At 41.9% G+C, this 21,147-nt stretch overlaps 1 protein-coding gene across 1 annotated transcript in view; it reads right to left on the bottom strand.

The window, feature by feature from the left end:
- Window positions 1-21,147, bottom strand: part of LOC120991969 — a 562,088-nt gene that overhangs the window by 174,338 nt on the left and 366,603 nt on the right. Inside the window, 1 exon segment of the mRNA XM_040420728.1 lies at window positions 16,808-17,995. Within this exon segment, the coding sequence (XP_040276662.1) occupies window positions 16,808-17,995 (1,188 nt within the window).

The raw sequence follows: 21,147 nt of genomic DNA, 5'->3' as shown, positions 1-21,147 counted from the left end.
AACCATTTGGCCCATCTAGTCTGCATAATATACTGAATACTATGAATAGCCCCTGGCCCTATCTTATATAAAGGAAGGCCTTATGCCTAGCCCATGCATGCTTAAACTCCTTCACTGTATTTGCAGCTAACACTTCTACAGGAAGGCTATTCCATGCATCCACTACTCTCTCAGTAAAGAAATACTTCCTGATATTACTTATAAACCTTTGCCCCTCTAATTTAAAACTATGTCCTCTTGTAGCAGTTTTTCTTTTAAATATTTTCTTCTCTTTTACCTTGTTGATTCCCTTTATGTACGTATTAAACAGTTTCTATCATATCCCCTCTGTCTCATCTTTCTTCCAAGCTATACATGTTAAGGTCCTTTAATCTTTCCTGGTAAGTTCTATCCTGCAATCCATTTACTAGTTTAGTAGCTCTTCTTTGAACTCTCTCCAAAGTGCGGAGCGCACTAATCAGAATCTGGAGACCTACTTGAGATGTTTTGTATCTGAGAACAAGGAGGAGTGGTCGTTCTTTTTGTCTTTGGCAGAGTTTTCCATAAACAATCGTAGACAGGAGTCCACTGGTGAGTCGCTGTTTTTTAGGGCATATGGGTTTCACCCGCAGTTTGGCACATTTTATGGTTCTAATACTTCTGGTATCCCTGAGAAAGAACGTTTTTTCGTCATCATTGTCATCTATATGGTGGAAAATTAAAAATAACTTGCAGAATATGGGCAACAAGTATAAACGTGTGAATGGTCCAGACCTAAGTGTGGGTGATTCTGTGTGGCTGTCTACAAGAAACATTAAGTTAAAGGTACCGTCTTGGAAGTTGGGTCCAAGGTTTATTGGTCCATATAAGATCACGGCCATTATTAATCCTGAAGCTTTTTGTCTTGAACTTCCTCAGGCCCTGAAAATTCATAATGTTTTCCATAAATCTTTGTTGAAGAGATATGTTGAACCTTTGGAGCCGTTTTCTTTGCCACCCGGTCCTGTCATGGTGGATGGTAGTTTGTAATTCCAGATCAAGATAATTAACTCTCGAGTTCTCCGTAGATCTCTTCAGTATCGTGTCCACTGGAAGGGTTATGGGCCAGAAGAGAGGATGTGGGTACCGGCATCCGCCTTGAATGCCAGTCATTTTGTGAAAGCTTTTCACAGGTCTCACCTGGATAAGGTCGGTCCTGGTTGCCTGGAGGTCACCCATAGAAGGAGGGGTACTGTCACGAACGTCGTGACAAGTGCCAGGAGATCAGGAAAACTGGCAACATGTGGTCTGATCTGACAAGTTCCTTGTGTATCAATTTGTGTCTATGTTGTTTTGGTAATGGCCACACCTCTTGCTTCAGGTGTGCTTGTGTGGTCAATTAGCCTTTCCTATTTATTCCTGCTTCTCCCTATTGGTGGTGCGGTTTATAGCTTCAGTTTCTGGACTCTGGGGTAGCTGGTTGTTTGATCTCGGTTGAGCTCCTGGCGCTTCCTTTGCTCCATTTGAAATTAAGTGTCGTCTTCCCCTTTTGTATTTTGTTTGTTACATTTCCCTGTCTTTTGTATCTAGGCCTAAGGGAAACTCCTGTTCATCTTTCTGGTGGAGGAACAGGTAATCTTAAGTCCTGGCACTATTACCAGGGTCCTACAGGTGGAGTTAGGGCCCTAGGTTCCGGTGTATGAACTTTCCTATCATCAAGGTCTGTTCATACTGATAATAAAGAGTTAAGCCACGGCACTCCAAAAGATTTCTGCAAAAGAAATCCTGCCTCTCTACTCTGCCATAAGACCCCGCTGAAGAAGGTCGTAATGACCGAAACGCCCGGGAATTTTTGTCTGATATGGCTTAATACTTATGATGTATATGAAGGGTTAACAAGAATTAGCTGTATGATCTGTATGAAGGACAGGGGGTTGGGTGACATCATATTGAAGGGTGACTATATATACATTTACCTCCTCTCTGTATAAGGAAAAGTTTCTAGTCAGCATTATTATAACAAGAGCTGCAGCTATTCTCGTATGTATGCATGGATTGTATATAAGGCCTGTACAACCAACAATAAATAGAACTGTTACTGACATCATTCTGCTTGTGTCACTGACATGTTCTCCAGACGTCTGTCTTCGGGGACAAAGGATGGAATCACGGTGCATTGAGACGGGATATATTCCTTCAGTTGGGGGATCGTCCGTGTATTAGAAAATACAGGAATTTGGTAAGTAACGGAACATTCCTGTCTAACGACTGGGGACATTCCGATACTTTCCGTAAAATTTTATGTTGCTTCTATTTTGAATCCGCTTTAGACATTCTGAAAGATATGGTAGCTATCTTTAGGGAAGATAGAATAAAACATAATAGTGTATGTCTTTAGGGAAGATAGAATGAAAAATAATGGTGTCTGTCTTTAGGGAAGATAGACTGTAAATAGACTCCTGGCCAGGTCACACAGATAAAAATCTTTGGGGAAGTATTTATTAGATATATCTTTTGGGGAAGGATATACCAGAGGCTTTTGGGAAGACTTCATATAGACTCTGCACCTTGATTTCTCTTGTCACCTCCTGTCTGTTGCTTCTTTTCTGTCGCTTTCTTCTGCTTTCTGTTATGTTATAATGTTATGAAGCATTAAGTACTTTTTATGCTGAAGGTAAGCAGCAATTGATACTGTGAAAAATGTACTAACTTTATTGTGTGTGTCCTGGATGACCTTCTAACCCAGCAACTGGTGAACGCAAGTAACTATTTTAAGGGATTATACTAACAGACAGTTGAGCAGGAGGTTGTGCATAGACATAAGTCCTTCACGGTTCAGTTCAGTCAGTCCTAGGGAAAGTTTTGCTCTGCCTCCATCTCAATTAAGTTTTAAGTAATGGGTGCAAAGCAAGGAAAGGTCTCTCCACCCCCTCCGAATGTAGGAGAAACATGTAGGGATTATGTAGCCCGGGTCTGTGGGACTGATTATTATTTAGTTACTCCCTGGGTGGATAATATGCCAGGATGGACAGAGGGGATAAAGAGTATAAATTTGTTCCCTCGGGAAGGGACTGATGACACCTTCCATATGGATATGGTGGGACAGGTTATGTTTGGGTGACACTGAAGCTTACCCATATTATGGTCCAGACCCCCAGTGGGACATGCAGTATATGCAGACAAGAAGGGAACATTGCCTTACTTATGCACCATACTGGTATATTTGACCAAATAAAAAGGTTCACAAGCAGAAGGCAGGGAACCAGGAGGGATATAAAAAAGAAACATGAGTTAGAAAAAGAATTGACAAGGAGTTCACTCCAGAAGCCCCCTCCTCACTATTTAGGAAATATCCCACAGATATATCCGTCCCTTCTAAAAGATGACTTAGATTAAAAAGTACTTTGAAGCCCAGGCATTATTAAATTGGCTCAAAAGGGAAAAAGATAGGAGGAGAAGAGCTGACACTCTAGAGTCCCTTTTCACAGTGCACACTTCTTCTTCAAAGCATCTGTTGGGTGATAGTTCAGACGCTGCCCGCAGCTCCCTGCCCCCCTTCTCCTCATGTCCATTACATACACAAGGCTTCGAGTGACAGCGGTAAAGGGAAGGGGGGATGGCTCCTGAGCTAAAAATGCAGTTTCTGACAGTTTGGGATTGACCAGTTGTTGTCCTGGAGATACGAGAACATGTAGAATACAATTCACACACTTCTAACACTAGAGATGTCATATCTCCCATGCGCCTTAGATCACAAAAAATGTTTTCCCAAACCTGAACATATACCTCATCATGATGTGGACAGTGACCTTGAGGAACAGTTCACTTTTATGACTGTAGGGGTCACCTTGTTAAAGGAACCTATTGAAGTCGATGATATTTATAATATTGTTATTTTACCCATAGCCCCTGTGGTTCCAGACGTACCATCTCTGCTATCAGCTATTCCTGCACATGCAGAGTTTTTCTCTGTTATTGATTTGATTAATGCATTTTTTTCTGTCCCAGTTGACAAGGAGACACGGCCAATTTTTGCTTTTACATTACATGGTGTAGAATGCCTCAGGGTTATGTAGACTCCCTAGTAGTCTACTCCATTGTCCTCCAAATTACACTGCGCCCTTGGACTGCCCCTCATGGTTCTGTCCTTCTACAATATATGGATGATCTCCTCCTATGTAGTTCTACTCGGGAGGCCTGCCAGGCAGACTGTGTTAGTTTATTACTTTGGTTACAAAGTTTCTAGGAAGAAATTACAATGGTGTATGGAAAGTGTTGAGTATTTGGGCTTTGTTCTCAGTAAAGGTGAGAGGAAAATCAGCCATGCCAGAATTACCGCCGTACTGGGTCTGCCCCGCCCACAAACCAAGAAAGAGATGTTGACCTTTCTTGGCATGATTGGTTACTGCCGCCAATGGATTGCTGATTGTTCCTACTATGATAATATTCTGAGACAAGCCACTGATACTGAGATGCCTGACTCCATTAAATGGTCTGATGACATGTTACAAGCTTTTAGTCATTTGAAATGTGCAATGGTTTCAAGTCCTGGTTTGGGCCTACCCGACTATGGCGTGATGTTTCACTTCTTTGCCAGGGACAATTGTAAAACCATGGCAGGAGTCCTGGCGCAGGATCATGGAGGTAAATCCCACCCTGTTGCTTTTTTCTCAAAAGTGGTTCCCGTACAGGTTCAGGGCATGCCTGCGTGTCTCAGGAGTTTGGCAGCCTGTGCTATGGTCGCTGAGGTGGCTGCGCCTATCACCCTAGGTAATCCCACCACTCTGCATACCTCACACAATGTTCAGGCCCTATTGAGGAACATACATACGCAGAATATGTCAGCACAAAGACTGAGTGGATATGAAGTTTTGTTGCTATCTAATCCTCAACTTCATATCAAATACTCAGCAGCCACGTTCGGCCCAAGCTGCGGAACTGATTGCCCTCACTAGAGCTTGTTGTCTCTTTGAAGGGAATGATGTAAATGTATACACCGATTCCAAGTATGCCTTTGGGGTTGTACACAATCATGGGGTAATCTGGCAGAGGAGAGGCTTCATAGCTGCAGATGGGAGACAAATCTCACATTCCACCCTAGTACATGATATCTTGGCCGCCATCCAATTACCGAGCGAAGTTGCTATTATCCATTGTAAGGCACATACTGGACTCCAAACACACATAGCTAAAGGGCATGCCCTAGCTGATCAGGCAGCAAAAGAGGCTGCTATTAGAACGGCAGCAACAGTTTAAATGCCCTCCCTAGTTCCAGTCATTACCCTTACTGACAATCTATTACTCAGCCTCCAGGATTTGGCTACCAGTAGTGACAAAATGGAATGGCAGTCGGTAGGTGCAGTACAAGACCCTAATACGGGTCTTCTCTGCAAAGAGGGGTAGTCATGTATCCCAGTTGCAAGCGCCCCGATTTAATTGCACAGTATCATGGTCTTGGCCATAGGGGAGCACAGGCAACCACTGACCTCATTAAGAGAGATTTTTTTATACTAGGTCTTAGATCAAAGGTACAATCTTATGTTTTACGGTGTATTATATGTAGCAGAAATTAGGATGCAGCCTAATAAGAATACTGGTTACTCACCATTTGAGGTCCTAATGGGAAGACCCTTCCCCACTCCTTGGAGTCCAAAGGCCCCTGTGATAGAAAAAGGGGATCTAGAAGTAGTACAGGCAGAACATGTGAGGAAACTTGTATAAATCTTAGATCAATGTGAACAAGATATTGCTCGTGCCTCTCCTTTCTCTCCACAGGAACCTACGCATCCTTTCCAACCAGGAGACGTGGTGATAGTCCAGCGCCTGGCAAAAGGACGAACACAGACTGAGTTCCCGTTTGGACCACCCACCCGAGTGGTAGCAGTCACCAGAACAGCGATTCTGACAGAAGAGGCTCCAATCTGGATTCACGCTAGCAAAGTGAAAAGGGTCCCTGAGGCTTCTTCTCCGGTGACGGACAAAGACAAAGAGGGTGAAGCAGGTGTGAAATCCCTGAACAAAGAGGGGAACTCAGAAGAAGTTTCCCTGAAAAGTGCCTTGCCACAGGCTGAAGATGATGACCCCACAATATTCTGGGAGATTTGTTTGTCTGCTGATAATTATTAATCTTTGTGTTTTCTTGCCAGTCTGGCTTATTACATGTATTTATCACCCAGAGGAGAGGAGTTTCTTCTGCGGTGCACCAAATAATCAGTCAGTATATAAAAGAGATCAGGAGCAAGATCCCTTGGCTCCGTCCCCTTTTATTCTGAACAGAATAGTATAGTCAGGATGGCAAATGCCCTAAATGTTAGTTCATTGTGCCTTAAGGACTTACAGAGCCCACGGGATCTTATACAGACATGTGTTATTGCTGTGCCTACACCCGATGAATCCCTCCTTGAAGTCTGGTCGATGGCTAACAATGCACAATCTTTTATTCCCTTGTATGATTTCTGTGGGGAGTGTCAGAAATTAGGAAATAGCAGGGATAATATTAGAATAACTACTATTAACGTGACTACAGCAGAAACTTGTTTTACCTTTTCCCAGGATATGACTTTATATTGTGATAGTAGAGACATAAAAAGTGGATTACCTAAGACTAGTGTATATGAGTATATTGACGACACCTATAAAAAGAATAGCAGACTTGCTAGCTCCCTGGATAATTCCATGAGTTGTAATAAGACCATTGTGACTCCTAGTTTTATCTATAATATAATGCTCCCTAAAGGATGGTTTTTGTCTTGTGGTAACAGCACTTACAATTACATTCCTGCTAATGTTATTGGAGGTCCCTGTGCGTTATCCAGGCTGACTTTAGCCCTTCCCAGTCAACCCCTATCAGGAGAGCTTACAGATCAGTTACCAAGACTTTATCATCAGACTGTGACTCTACTTTACCCCTTCTCAGCCGTACAGAATATACAAGTTTGGGCGCCTCTATATTAGGAGTGCCTGGACTGGCTCTATATAATACTCGTACTATAAATTCTATTGCATCGGTTTATCAGACATGCTTTTAGATATACAAGGTATAAGAGGAGCAGTGCTAGAAACTAGATTCACTGTAGATTATCTGTTACTGAAACATAATATAGGATGTCAGGATTTTAAAGGAATGTGTTACTTTAATTTATCTGATCATTCCAGATCAATTCAGTCCCATATTCAAGCGTTACATGAAATTGCTAATAATATCAGGAAAGATGTTGATTCATCCTCTTGGTGGGACTGGTTATTGAGCTGGCTGCCGGATTTGAGTTGGTTTAGAACATTATTGATCAGTATTATAATTATTATTGCTTCCTTGATTGTCATATGTTGATGCATCCAGTGTATCCCTTCCCTCATACAGATGTTTTGTGTAAGGTGTCCAAAACCCACAGATCCTGGACAATCCTATGCTACTTACCTCTCTATGAGAGAGAAAAGATAAGTCATATTCATGACTTAAGAGGGGATTGAAGGGTTAACAAGAATTAGCTGTATGATCTGTATGAAGGACAGGAGGTTGGGTGACATCATATTGAAGGGTGACTATATATACATTTACCTCCTCTCTGTATAAGGAAAAGTTTCTAGTCAGCATTATTATAACAAGAGTCTATAGAAGGAAGTGCTATTATTATAACAAGAGCTGCAGCTATTCTCGTATGTATGCATGGATGTATATAAGGCCTGTACAACCAACAATAAATAGAACTGTTACTGACATCATACTGCTTGTGTCACTGACATGTTCTCCAGACGTCTGTCTTCGGGGACAAAGGATGGAATCACGGTGCATCGAGACGGGATATATTCTTTCAGTATAAATGAACTGCTCTGGATGTATACAAATGATAATCTGCAAACAAACAATTAAATGTGAAAATGTATTTTGCACAAATCTTTTGGAGTGCAGTGGATTAACTCTTTATTGTCTAAACCACTCTCACAGGCACCCACACTGGATCCAAGGTGTGCAGAGTACATATTTATTTAATGTTTATACTGATAGTCAGGACTTGCATTAGGGTTGCTATAGGAGGTGACCTGCTCCTTTGCCCTAGTTTCCAGGCCTAGTTCCTGTCCCTGCTTCCCTCCTGTGCTCGGTGTGGAGTTTCCCACCAACACCGTACCATGATAGGAGTAGAGAAAATCAAGGCACATCAATAAATGAATAGCAAGATCATGGACCTGTGGAGGATCACGTGCTGCAGCTCAGGCCCAGGTGTCTGTGCTATAGAAGGTAAATGGCTATTGTGGAGTGTCTGATATCTGGTACCTGTAGTCCGCCCCATTTCTGTGCTCTCCCTATGTCTAGCTTTATCACTCTTCCATACACATACACACTTGGCTCAAATAAGAGTGTGTGTGTTCAGAACAAGGAGAGAAGAGAAAGCCTCTGTCTGAGTATTCTGTCTCCTCCAGACACGTCTGCCCCCTCCGAACCCCTCTATACCATTTTGAACCCTCCATCTGCTCCAGGCTCCTCTGTTCCCCTCCAGACTTCTCTGTCCCCTCCAGAACTCTCTATCTCCTCCATGCTCCTCTTTTGCCCTCCAGGCTCCTCTGTTCCATCCCCCTAGGTTTCTCTGGACCCCTTTATACCATTCAGACCCTCTGTCTCCAGGCTCCTCTGTCTCCTCCAGAGTTTTATGCCATTGGCTTATCTTCCTGACAACAAAATGATCAGTGTTACGAAGCAGATGTGGATCCACTGTGTCATTTGAACAGGTTTGGCTTGGGGCTAATCCAAAGTGAGTTGGCTAATTGACCCCCTGATCGTCACCTTTTATCCGCTGTACTGGGATCTATACTCTGCTGCAGAGGAACCTTTAGGTTTGTGCCTCATGGAGTAGGCTTTGTTTTCGTTTTTTACTCCCTGCCTACTCAGAGCTATACCTTTATTTTTCCGTTCACATAGCCATATGAAGGCTTATTTATTTGTGGGAAAAGTTGTAGTTTCTAATGCCACCATTTAATATTACATAGGTTATAGGGGAAGCGGGAAAAAAATTCCAAATGGAATTGGAAAAGAAAACGCAATTCCGACAGTTGGGGTTGTCTTTTTTACAGCATTCACTATGTGGAAAAAACTGACTTGTGCTCTTCATTCTCCAGGTCAGTACAAATCTGACGATATGTATAGTTTTTCTTGCATTTTAATAAAAAAATAATAATAATTGGAACGTTTGAAAAATAATTGTTTTCTTTTCGCCATATTCTCACCCCGAAAACTTTTTTATAGTCAAGTTTATGAAGATGTGTGGTGGCTAATTTTTTGCGGGACTATCTCTATAGTTTTTGATAATACTTTTGGGTGTGTGTATTACTTCTTGATCACTCATTGTTCATTTTATATACGCCACTAAAGGCTTTTCAACATATAACTGCAGCGCTGAACTGCGAATATATTTTGCTTTTTCTACTTATATACGCCACTAAAGGCTTTTAAACATATAACTGCAGGGCTGGGCGGCAAATATATTTTTCTTTAGCCACTAATACACGGCAAAAAGGGTTTCACAACATATAACTGCACCGAACAAGGGCAAATAAGATGTACTGTTAAAATATTTCCTTGTAATAAACCCTGTTCATAGCTGTATCAAACAGCACTTGCACCCCAATAACAAGAATGGTTTGCTGGAATTACAGAGCTGTATAATGGCTATTTGGATCCCCAGTCATTGCAGCAAGGTGTAATAGGATTGTTCCTATTACCCAGGCTGTAACTTCCCCTATCGAACCCTGTTCTACATAAACTCTGTGAAATGATTCCTCCCTATCCTTTCCCTACATCTTGTTTAATCTTTCCCAGTACTTTTAAAATCGCTTCTTTAGCACAATGTGGTTTCTCCTAGCACTGTCCCTAGCGCCTGCTGACGTCTCTCCCTGCACTAAGTACACTGGAAAATGGCAGAATCCAAGATGGCATAGGCTATTTATAGGGCTGTGACATCACAGGGCTGGCTGATGATTGGCTGCATGCATGGCATTATGGGTGATCCCGCCTTCCCAGACTTCCTTGCGCCATGTCTTCACATGTGCAGCAGCCATTTAACCCCTTAAGGACACAGCCTTATTACACCTTAGGACCAGGCCATTTTTTGCAAATCTGACCAGTGTCACTTTAAGTGCTGATAACTTTAAAACGCTTTGACTTATCCAGGCCGTTCTGAGATTGTTTTTTCGTCACATATTGTACTTCATGACACTGGTAAAAATTATTTTTTTTGCACCAAAAAATACCTAATTTAACAAAAATTTGGAAAAATTTGCAAATTTCAAAGTTTCAGTTTCTCTACTTCTGTAATACATAGTAATACCCCTAAAAATTGTGATGAGTTTACATTCCCCATATGTCTACTTCATGTTTGAATTGTTTTGGGAATTATATTAAATTTTTTGGGGATGTTACAAGGCTTAGAAGTTTAAAAGCAAATCTTGAAATTTTTCAGAAATTTACAAAAACCCAATTTTTAGGGACCACTACAGCTCTGAAGTCACTTTGCGAGGCTTACATAATAGAAACCACCCAAAAATGACCCCATTCTATAAACTACACCCCTCGAGGTATTCAAAACTGATTTTACAAACTTTGTTAACCCTTTAGGTGTTGCACAAGAGTTATTGGCAAATGGGGATGAAATTTGAGAATTTAATTTTTTTGCCTAATTTTCCATTTTAACCCATTTTTTCCACTAACAAAGCAAGGGTTAACAGCCAAACAAGACTGTATCTTTATTGCCCTGACTCTGCCGTTTAAAGAAACACCCCATATGTGGCCGTAAACTACTGTACGGCCACACAGCGGGGCGTAAAGTGAAAGGTGCGCCATATGGTTTTTGGAAGGCAGGTTTTGCTGGACTGGTTTTTTGACACCATGTCCCATTTGAAGCCCCCCTGATGCAACCCTAGAGTAGAAACTCCATAAAAGTGACCCCATCTAAGAAACTACACCCCTCAAGGTATTCAAAACTGATTTTACAAACGTTGTTAACTCTTTAGGTGTTGCACAAGATTTAATGGAAAATAGAGATACAATTTCAAAATTTCACTTTTTTGGCAGATTTTCCATTTTAATATTTTTTTCCAGTTACAAAGCAAGGGTTAACAGCCAAACAAAACTCATTATTTATGGCCCTGATTCTGTAGTTTACAGAAACACCCCATATGTGGTCGTAAACTGCTGTACGGGCACACGGCAGGGCGCAGAAGGAAAGGAATGCCATACGGTTTTTGGAAGGCAGATTCTGCTGGACTGGTTTTTTTGACACCATGTCCCATTTGCAGCCCCCCTGATGCAACCCTAGAGTAGAAACTCCATAAAAGTGACCCCATCTAAGAAACTACACCCCTCAAGGTATTCAAAACTGATTTTACAAACTTTGTTAACCCTTTAGGTGTTGCACAAGATTTAATGGGAAATAGAGATACAATTTCAAAATTTAACTTTTTTGGCAGATTTTCCATTTTAATATTTTTTTCCAGTTAAAAAGCAAGGGTTAACAGCCAAACAAAACTCATTATTTATGGCCCTGATTCTGTAGTTTACAGAAACACCCCATATGTGGTCGTAAACCGCTGTATGGGCACACGGCAGGGCGCAGAAGGAAAGGAATGCCATATGGTTTTTGGAAGGCAGATTTTGCTGGACTGTTTTTTTTGACACCATGTCCCATTTGAAGCCCCCCTGATGCACCCCTAGAGTAGAAACTCCAAAAAAGTGACCCCATTTTAGAAACTACGGGATAGGGTGGCAGTTTTGTTGGTACTAGTTTAGGGTACATATGATTTTTGGTTGCTCTATATTACACTTTTTGTGCGGCAAGGTAACAAGAAATGGCTTTTTTGGCACCGTTTTATTTTTTGTTATTTACAACATTCATCTGTTACAGAAACACCCCATATGTGGTCGTAAACTGCTGTACGGGCACACGGCAGGGCGCAGAAGGAAAGGAATGCCATACGGTTTTTGGAAGGCAGATTCTGCTGGACTGGTTTTTTTGACACCATGTCCCATTTGCAGCCCCCCTGATGCAACCCTAGAGTAGAAACTCCATAAAAGTGACCCCATCTAAGAAACTACACCCCTCAAGGTATTCAAAACTGATTTTACAAACTTTGTTAACCCTTTAGGTGTTGCACAAGATTTAATGGGAAATAGAGATACAATTTCAAAATTTAACTTTTTTGGCAGATTTTCCATTTTAATATTTTTTTCCAGTTAAAAAGCAAGGGTTAACAGCCAAACAAAACTCATTATTTATGGCCCTGATTCTGTAGTTTACAGAAACACCCCATATGTGGTCGTAAACCGCTGTATGGGCACACGGCAGGGCGCAGAAGGAAAGGAATGCCATATGGTTTTTGGAAGGCAGATTTTGCTGGACTGTTTTTTTTGACACCATGTCCCATTTGAAGCCCCCCTGATGCACCCCTAGAGTAGAAACTCCAAAAAAGTGACCCCATTTTAGAAACTACGGGATAGGGTGGCAGTTTTGTTGGTACTAGTTTAGGGTACATATGATTTTTGGTTGCTCTATATTACACTTTTTGTGCGGCAAGGTAACAAGAAATGGCTTTTTTGGCACCGTTTTATTTTTTGTTATTTACAACATTCATCTGACAGGTTAGATCATGTGGTAATTTTATAGAGCAGGTTGTCACGGACGCGGCGATACCTAATATGTATACAATTTTTTTTATTTATGTAAGTTTTACACAATGAATTAATTTTTAAAACAAAAAAAAGTTTTTGTGTCTCCATAGTCTAAGAGCCATAGTTTTTTCAGTTTTTGGGCAATTATCTTAAGTAGGGTCTCATTTTTTGCGGGATGAGATGACTGTTTTATTGGCACAATTTTGGGTGCTTATGACTTTTTGATCGCTTGCTATTACACTTTTTGTGACGTAAGATGGCAAAAAATTGCTTTTTTTACACCTTTTTTTTTTTACGGTGGTCACCTGAGGGGTTAGGTCTTGTGATATTTTTATAGAGCCGGTCGATACGGACGCGGCGATACCTAATATGTATACTTTTTATTTATTTATGTAAGTTTTACACAATGATTTCATTTTTGAAACAAAAAAAATCATGTTTTAGTGTTTCCATAGTCTAAGAGCCATAGTTTTTTCAGTTTTAGGGCGATTATCTTGGGTAGGGAATGATTTTTGCGGGATGAGATGACGGTTTGATTGTTACAATTTTGGCGTACATACGACTTTTTTGATCACTTTTATTACCTTTTTTGGGAAGTAAGGTGGGCAAAATTTCAATTTCATCAGTTTTTTATTTTTATGGCGTTCACCTTTAGGGTAAAGTAACATGACCGTTTTATAGATCAGGTCGTTACGGACGCGGCGATACCAAACATGTGTAGGGAATTTTATTTTTTTCATTTTTAATCAGTGATAAATGTGTTTTTTGATTTTCACTTTCTTTTTGACCGAGACCCACTTGGTTCTTGAAGATCCAGTGGGTCTGATGTCTGTATAATACAGTACAGTACAATATATATTGTACTGTACTGTATTTTACACTTTGTCTGAACAGATCTATGACTTTTAGCACAGATCTGTTCAGCACCATGGACAGCAGGACGCCTGAGAAGGCGTCCTGTTGCCATGGGAACCTTCCCCGTCTGCTCAGTACTGGTCAGAACTTCGCAGACGGCGAAGGGTAAGGATGGGGCTGTCGGGATGCTGTCTGGGGGCTCTCTCCCTCTCCATCGGGGGGCTGCAAAGACACAGCAGCCCCCCGATGGGAGAGGGAAGGAGCTCCCTGCGCTGTTAAACTTTTCCATACAGCGGTCCGTATGGACCGCGGTATGGAAAGGGTTAAACGGCTGACATCGCAGCACAGATGTCAGCCGTTCATACCAGGGTGTCAGCAATGTGCTGGCACCCTGGTATACCCACTAGACGCCGATTATTCAAGGGGAGGTGGGCGGGGGATCGCGATCCCGCCTGCCGCACCGCCCGCCACCCTCCCCCTGCACCTCCCACCGGGCTAAAATCACTCAGGGGTGCAGGGGGGGGGGGGGATACAGATATATTTTAGGAATACTAAAGTTTCTGATCCCCGCGGATCGAATTCCACTTCGTCAACTTCAATTCACTCATCTATACTAATAATGGCTCTGAACTAGGTTGAAAGTCATTGGACTCTTGGAGTCCCTTGAGAAGTCTCTTTCCTCAAACCCCAAAGACTTTAATGCTGCAGAAGATTGTGTCTGACTCACCTCACAGACTTGAGGAAACAGTCAGTGTAAGAGCAGACATGATAAGCAGGGTGGCACCAAATCAGAAACCCTTCTTAAATAAGTAAGAAAGATCATGACCTGGACAGAAACCTGACTCATCTGTCTGTTGTACTTGGTTGAGGCTCCTTTAACATTGACTTTAACTCCTGACCGACAGTCAAGGTCTACCATTTCCAGGAGAATAGGCTCTGAATCCAGATATGTTCAAACAAATTGCTCAGTGGAATCAGGTTCAGTGCCAAGATGGAAACATTCCTTTCCCTTTATTAGGCGGACAATCCCTTGGCAGAAAATACCTTGTCCATTCCTTGGAGGTTCAGACTGGCCTACATTTTACTTACAGTTTCTATGATAATTAGGGTATGGATGAAAATCAGGCTAGATCAGACGACAGTACAGCCATCATAATGTTCAGGCCAGAGAGGTCATGGCTCCCAACATGCAGATGAGTCAAGGTTGTTACTGAGACTTCCCCCAGTGAAGACTCTTGATATGTAAGGCACTCAACACTGCCAATATCTGGAAAGATAGAGTCTGACGGTTGCTAGCCTTGATTTCTATCTAGAGGCCTCTCTGATGTAGTCATGAAGATCCTACCACACTTTGGGCCTTAATCTACCAAAAGATCATTTTTCCTAACTCATTCAGTTGATTCAAGAGTATAACTTGGAGACTTCCCCCACTGCAGTTTGTGTGTGTCTAGGACACTGAACTCTGTGAAGACCTGAAGAGGTTCAGTTTGACAGCCTAAAGTTGGACCAGCCTCTTTAACTATCTTGAAGCCTCATTGATTAAATCATGAAGACCTTTGCCACACTCTGGTTTGTAATTAATAAAAAGTTCATTTTGATCCTATCTCATTCAAATGAGTCAAGGGTGTATCTGAAGACTTCCCCTAGTGCAAATTGTGTGTGTCTAGAACACTCAGCTCTGCCAGAACCTGTGGAGACTCACCAGTACAGCCACTATATCAACCTAATGGTCTCTAAGACATAGTCCTGAAGACCTTGTAGTAGCCAGGTCTCCACTTAGGCTTTCTACAAGGCAAATTCGGAAAAGGCCTTAGAGCAGTGTTTCCCAACTAGTGTGCCTCCAGCTGTTGCAAAACTACAACTCCCAGCATGCCTGGACAGCCTTTGGCTGTGCGGGCATGCTGGGAGTTGTAGTTTTGCAACAGCTGGAGGCACACTGGTTGGGAAACACTGCCTTAGAGTATCAACCTAAAAAGTCTAAATGTTGCCTATTCGGCAAGTTTATCCTTGTCACAATAGTCCTTGATGAAAAGGTTCCTGAAAGGTTTGCTCAGATCAAGCCTTCCATAGTCAGAATCTGGGTCAAAATAGGACTTGACCTTAATCCTAAAAGTTTTAAGATCATCTCCCTTTCAACCTCTGGAGGAAGGCCCACATAAATACCTAACCTAAAGAGGTTATTTCCATCTGGCCATGACATCTGCCATAAGAACAGGGAGATCCTAGTCTTGTCATCAGCGGATCTGTACTTCAGATTCCTTCTTACTCCAAAGGATTGTTCTTTGGTAACTATAACCAGGTCTCCTCCTTCAAGTGTCTGTTATGAGCTTTACTGTAATGTTGAATATCATCTACATTCCCTAAATCTTTCCAGATGTCCTGAGATCTATTTAGCCTGGAGTAAAGAGATCAGGAAGGTTGAGAATTTATTACTTTATTTCCGGAAGGAACAAAAAGCTCTCGCATGAGCCACAGCTGCCAGGTGCCTGCTGTTTCATACAGCAAACACCAGCAGCTAATGTCTGTGACTGGCGGTAACAATGATCTCAATGCTGTGGTCAAACATGAGGATCACGCGAGCCGGATGCATTGTGCGGCAGCCTCAGTCCTCAGTAATGAACTGAAGCTGCCACATGTTAGCTCCTATGAAGCCCCTGCCTGTGGCAGAGCTTCATAGGAATACATTGTAACTCTCATACACTCCAATGTTGGTGTATGAGAATCAATCTGATAATTGCCTTTTTATAGATCCCTATGGGGACTATAAAATAATGTAAAAAATAAAATAAAGAAGTTTAAAAATGAAAATTAAAAAAATCACAACCTTTCTCCAAAATGTAAATTAAAAAATTAAAAAAATGGAAACTATAAAAAAAATACACATTATGGGTATCGCCGCATGCGAACGCACCCATACTTTTAAACTAAAATATTTTCCAGATATGACAAAAGCGCTCATAAAGCTATGTAAATGTAAAAATAAAAAAGTCCTGGAAAGGCAGGGAGTAAAAAACTAAAATGCAAAAAACCCTCCAGGGTTGAAAGGGTTAACTGTAAGGTTTAAAATATAAGTCATGAACAGAATATATGTCTTCCTAAACAGCATTTATCAGATGTTTTATAGAAGCCGTTATGTGACATCTATTAAGCTTTTATATCCAAATATGCAACCTGAAATGAAAACAATGTCTATGACCCAGTGATATATTGTTTTGTTATATTGTGGCCATATGGCTTCTCTCTTGTGTGACTTCATTAATGACCCCTAATTATGGCTTTAGAAGCAAAAACATTTTTCTCATTCTGAATGCAGCTTCTCTCATGTGTGATTTTTCTTATGTCTTAGAAGATTTGATTTATATGTGAAACATTTCCCACATTCTGAACATGAATACGGCTTCTCTCCTGTGTGACTGCTCTCATGTATAACAAGATTTGATTTCAGTGTGAAACATTTCCCACATTCTGAACATGAATACGGCTTCTCTCCTGTGTGAGTTCTCTCATGTGTAACAAGAATTGATTTGTGTGTGAAACATTTCCCACATTCTGAACATGAATACGGCTTCTCTCCTGTGTGAATTCTCTCATGTATAACAAGTAATGATTTCTGTGTAAAACATTTCCCACATTCTGAACATGAATATGGCTTCTCTCCTGTGTGGCGTCTTTCATGTATAACAAGAATGGATTTCTCTGTAAAACATTTCCCACATTCTGAACATGAATACGGCTTCTCTCCTGTGTGACGTCTTTCATGTATGACAAGATGTGATTTCTGTGTAAAACATTTCCCACATTCTGAACATGAATACGGCTTCTCTCCTGTGTGAATTCTCTCATGTTTAACAAGTAATGATTTCTCTGTAAAACATTTCCCACATTCTGAACATGAATATGGCTTCTCTCCTGTGTGGCGTCTTTCATGTATAACAAGAACTGATTTCTGTTTAAAAGATTTCCCACATTCTGAACATGAATATGGCTTCTCTCCTATGTGACTTCTCTCATGTATAACAAGATATGATTTCTGTGTAAAATATTTTCCACATTCTGAACATAAATATGGTTTCTCTCTTGTGTGGCGTCTTTCATGTAAAACAAGATCTGATTTCTGTTTAAAAGATTTCCCACATTCTGAACATGTATATGCTTTCTCTCCTGTGTGACATCTCTCATGTCTAACAAGATTTGATTTCTGTGTGAAACATTTCCCACATTCTGAACATGAATACGGCTTTTCCCCAGTGTGAATTCTCTCATGTAAAACAAGATCTGATTTCCGTGTAAAACATTTCCCACATTCTGAACATGAATATGGCTTCTCTCCTGTGTGATATTTTTCATGTATAACAAGATCTGATTTCCTTGTAAAACATTTCCCACATTCTGAACATGAATACGGCTTCTCTCCTGTGTGACTTCTCTCATGTATAACAAGATATGATTTCCGTGTAAAACATTTCCCACATTCTGAACATGAATACATTTTCTCTCCTTTGTGTCGTCTTTGGTGTGTAGAAAGTCCTGAGCTGTTTGTGGATTCTTTACCACAATGAAACCTTTTAATCCTTTTCTGACTTGTACTTGCGGTAACAATCTGTGATTGGTCAGGAGAAGGTTCCTCATAATTAGGAGGATTATATGACAGATCTGTACTGTGAAGTCCTGGATGTACATTAAGGGTAATGAGGTTTTCTCCTGAAGAGCGCTGCATGATCTCTTCATCTAGTGGTAACATGACATTTTCACATTTCTTACTGGGATTTTCTGTTAAGATAAAAATAAAAAAGTTTTTTTTTTGCAAACTATAGAGAAGACAAATTTATAACATTCCAATTCGTCTGGAAGTTGATCCAGCAGGAAGGAGAAGTGTTCATTCATTTGGAATCCATTCCTGACTTTGGCCAAAAAAACTGCACTTGTGATCCCAGCCTTACAAAGCTTCTATAACTTCCTGACAAAGTCCAGGATTCTGGTTTACACCAGGTCATGACTTTTATTACATACAGTAAATAATGACTTAACAGAACTAAAAAGTTTGTAAAGCCTGACCATGTCTGGAAACAATGGAGCATCGTAAGCCCCGCCCCTGCAGAACCTGCCTGTTGTTTCTATATGTGGAACCTTAAACTCCCCCCTTTTTGGACAGATTATAAGAGCAGCACAGATCAGTCACTGGTTATCTACCAGCAAGTTCACACAGAGCAGATCAGCTGCAGACATTTCTGTGACTGTCCCGCTGCCCTGAATGTGGCTTGTAATAATCCATGCACCTGCTGCAGAAACAACCCAACATATAGACATTTCTACAATAAATGTGCCATGTGTGAACACACTCTTAGGGTCCATTCACACGTCCGTTGTTTCTTTCCTGATCTGTTCCGTTTTTTGCGGAACAGATCTGGACCAGATCTGGACCCATTCATTTTCAATGGGTCCTGAAAAAAATCGGACAGCTCAATGTCTGATTTTTTTTTCAGGACCCATTGAAAATGAATGGGTCCAGATCTGGTCCAGATCTGTTCCGCAAAAAAAGGAACAGATCAGGAAAGAAACAACGGACGTGTGAATGGACCCTAATGCAGCTGGAACATTCTGGGACATGCAATTATTGCTAGAAGTCACACGTTCAGTCTGAAGGGGATGAGCAGATAATCGCTTAAGTGATGGACAACAGGATCACATTTAGCAATTTAAAGCCGATGCCAGACAAGAATTTTAACACAAATTTTCTCACATTTTATTGGGACACCAACGACTTAGGCTACTTTCACACTGGCGTTTCGGCTTTCCGTTTGTGAGATCCGTCATGGGCTCTCAGCAGCGGTCCAAAATGGATTAGTTTTGACCTAATGTATTCTAAATGGAAAAGGAGCTGCTATAAGAGGCTGGTACTCCTCCATTACATGTCACTGCACACACGTGTACACACTGCACATGACGGCTCTTACCTTGTGATATAAGAGGCTGGTGCTCCTCCATTACATGTCACTGCACACACGTGTACACACTGCACATGACGGGTCTTACCTTGTGATATAAGAGGCTAGTGCTCCTCCATTACATGTCACTGCACACACGTGTATACACTGCACATGACGGCTCTTACCTTGTGATATAAGAGGCTGGTGCTCCTCCATTACATGTCACTGCACACACGTGTACACACTGCACATGACGGGTCTTACCTTGTGATATAAGAGGCTGGTGCTCCTCCATTACATGTCACTGCACACACGTGTATACACTGCACATGACGGCTCTTACCTTGTGATATAAGAGGCTGGTCCTCCATTACATGTCACTGCACACACGTGTATACACTGCACATGACGGCTCTTACCTTGTGATATAAGAGGCTGGTGCTCCTCCATTACATGTCACTGCACACACGTGTATACACTGCACATGACGGCTCTTACCTTGTGATATAATAGGCTGTTCCTCCATTACATGTCACTGCACACACGTGTATACACTGCACATGACGGCTCTTACCTTGTGATATAAGAGGCTGGTGCTCCTCCATTACATGTCACTGCACACACGTGTATACACTGCACATGACGGGTCTTACCTTGTGATATAAGAGGCTGGTGCTCCTCCATTACATGTCACAGCACACACGTGTATACACTGCACATGACGGGTCTCACCTTGTGATATAAGAGGCTGGTGCTCCTCCATTACATGTCACTGCACACATGTGTATACACTGCACATGACGGCTCTTACCCTGTGATATAAGAGGCTGGTGCTCCTCCATTACATGTCACTGCACACACGTGTATACACTGCACATGACGGCTCTTACCCTGTGATATAAGAGGCTGGTGCTCCTCCATTATATGTCACTGCACACACGTGTATACACTGCACATGACGGGTCTTACCTTGTGATATAACAGGCTGGTGCTCCTCCATTACATGTCACTGCACACACGTGTATACACTGCACATGACGGCTCTTACCCTGTGATATAAGAGGCTGGTTCTCCTCCATTACATGTCACAGCACACACGTGTATACACTGCACATGACGGGTCTTACCTTGTGATATAGGAGGCTGGTGCTCCTCCATTACATGTCACTGCACACACGTGTATACACTGCACATGCCGGCTCTTACCCTGTGATATAAGAGGCTGGTGCTCCTCCATTACATGTCACTGCACACACGTGTATACACTGCACATGACGGCTCTTACCTTGTGATATAAGAGGCTGGTGCTCCTCCATTACATGTCACTGCACACACGTGTACACACTGCACATGACGGCTCTTACCCTGTGATATAAGAGGCTGGTGCTCCTCCATCATGGCCTCCTTGTACAGGTCCTTGTGTCCTTCTATATACTCCCACTCCTCCATGGAGAAATAGACAGTGATGTCCTGACACCTTATAGGAACCTGACAACACAATGACACCGTCATCACCCAGACCCCTCCAGTGCTGTTACTGGAGAATTTCCCAGCATTCCCAGCAGTGTCACCTCTCCAGTCAGCAGCTCCATCATCTTGTGGGTGAGTTCTAGGATCTTCTGCTCATGTATCAGGGGGTGAGGGGGAGGCTCTGTGATGGGGTGAGGGGTCCTGCTCCGCCCTCCTGACTCCTGGAGATGGATGATGGGAGTCACACAGTCCCCCGATGTCTTCTTCACTATTGTGTACTCC

Source organism: Bufo bufo, chromosome 2 (assembly GCF_905171765.1).
Source record: "Bufo bufo chromosome 2, aBufBuf1.1, whole genome shotgun sequence".
Taxonomy (NCBI): Eukaryota; Metazoa; Chordata; class Amphibia; order Anura; family Bufonidae; genus Bufo; species Bufo bufo.
The sequence above is the reverse complement of the archived record's forward strand: the minus strand, read 5'-3'. Positions and strand labels throughout refer to the sequence as shown.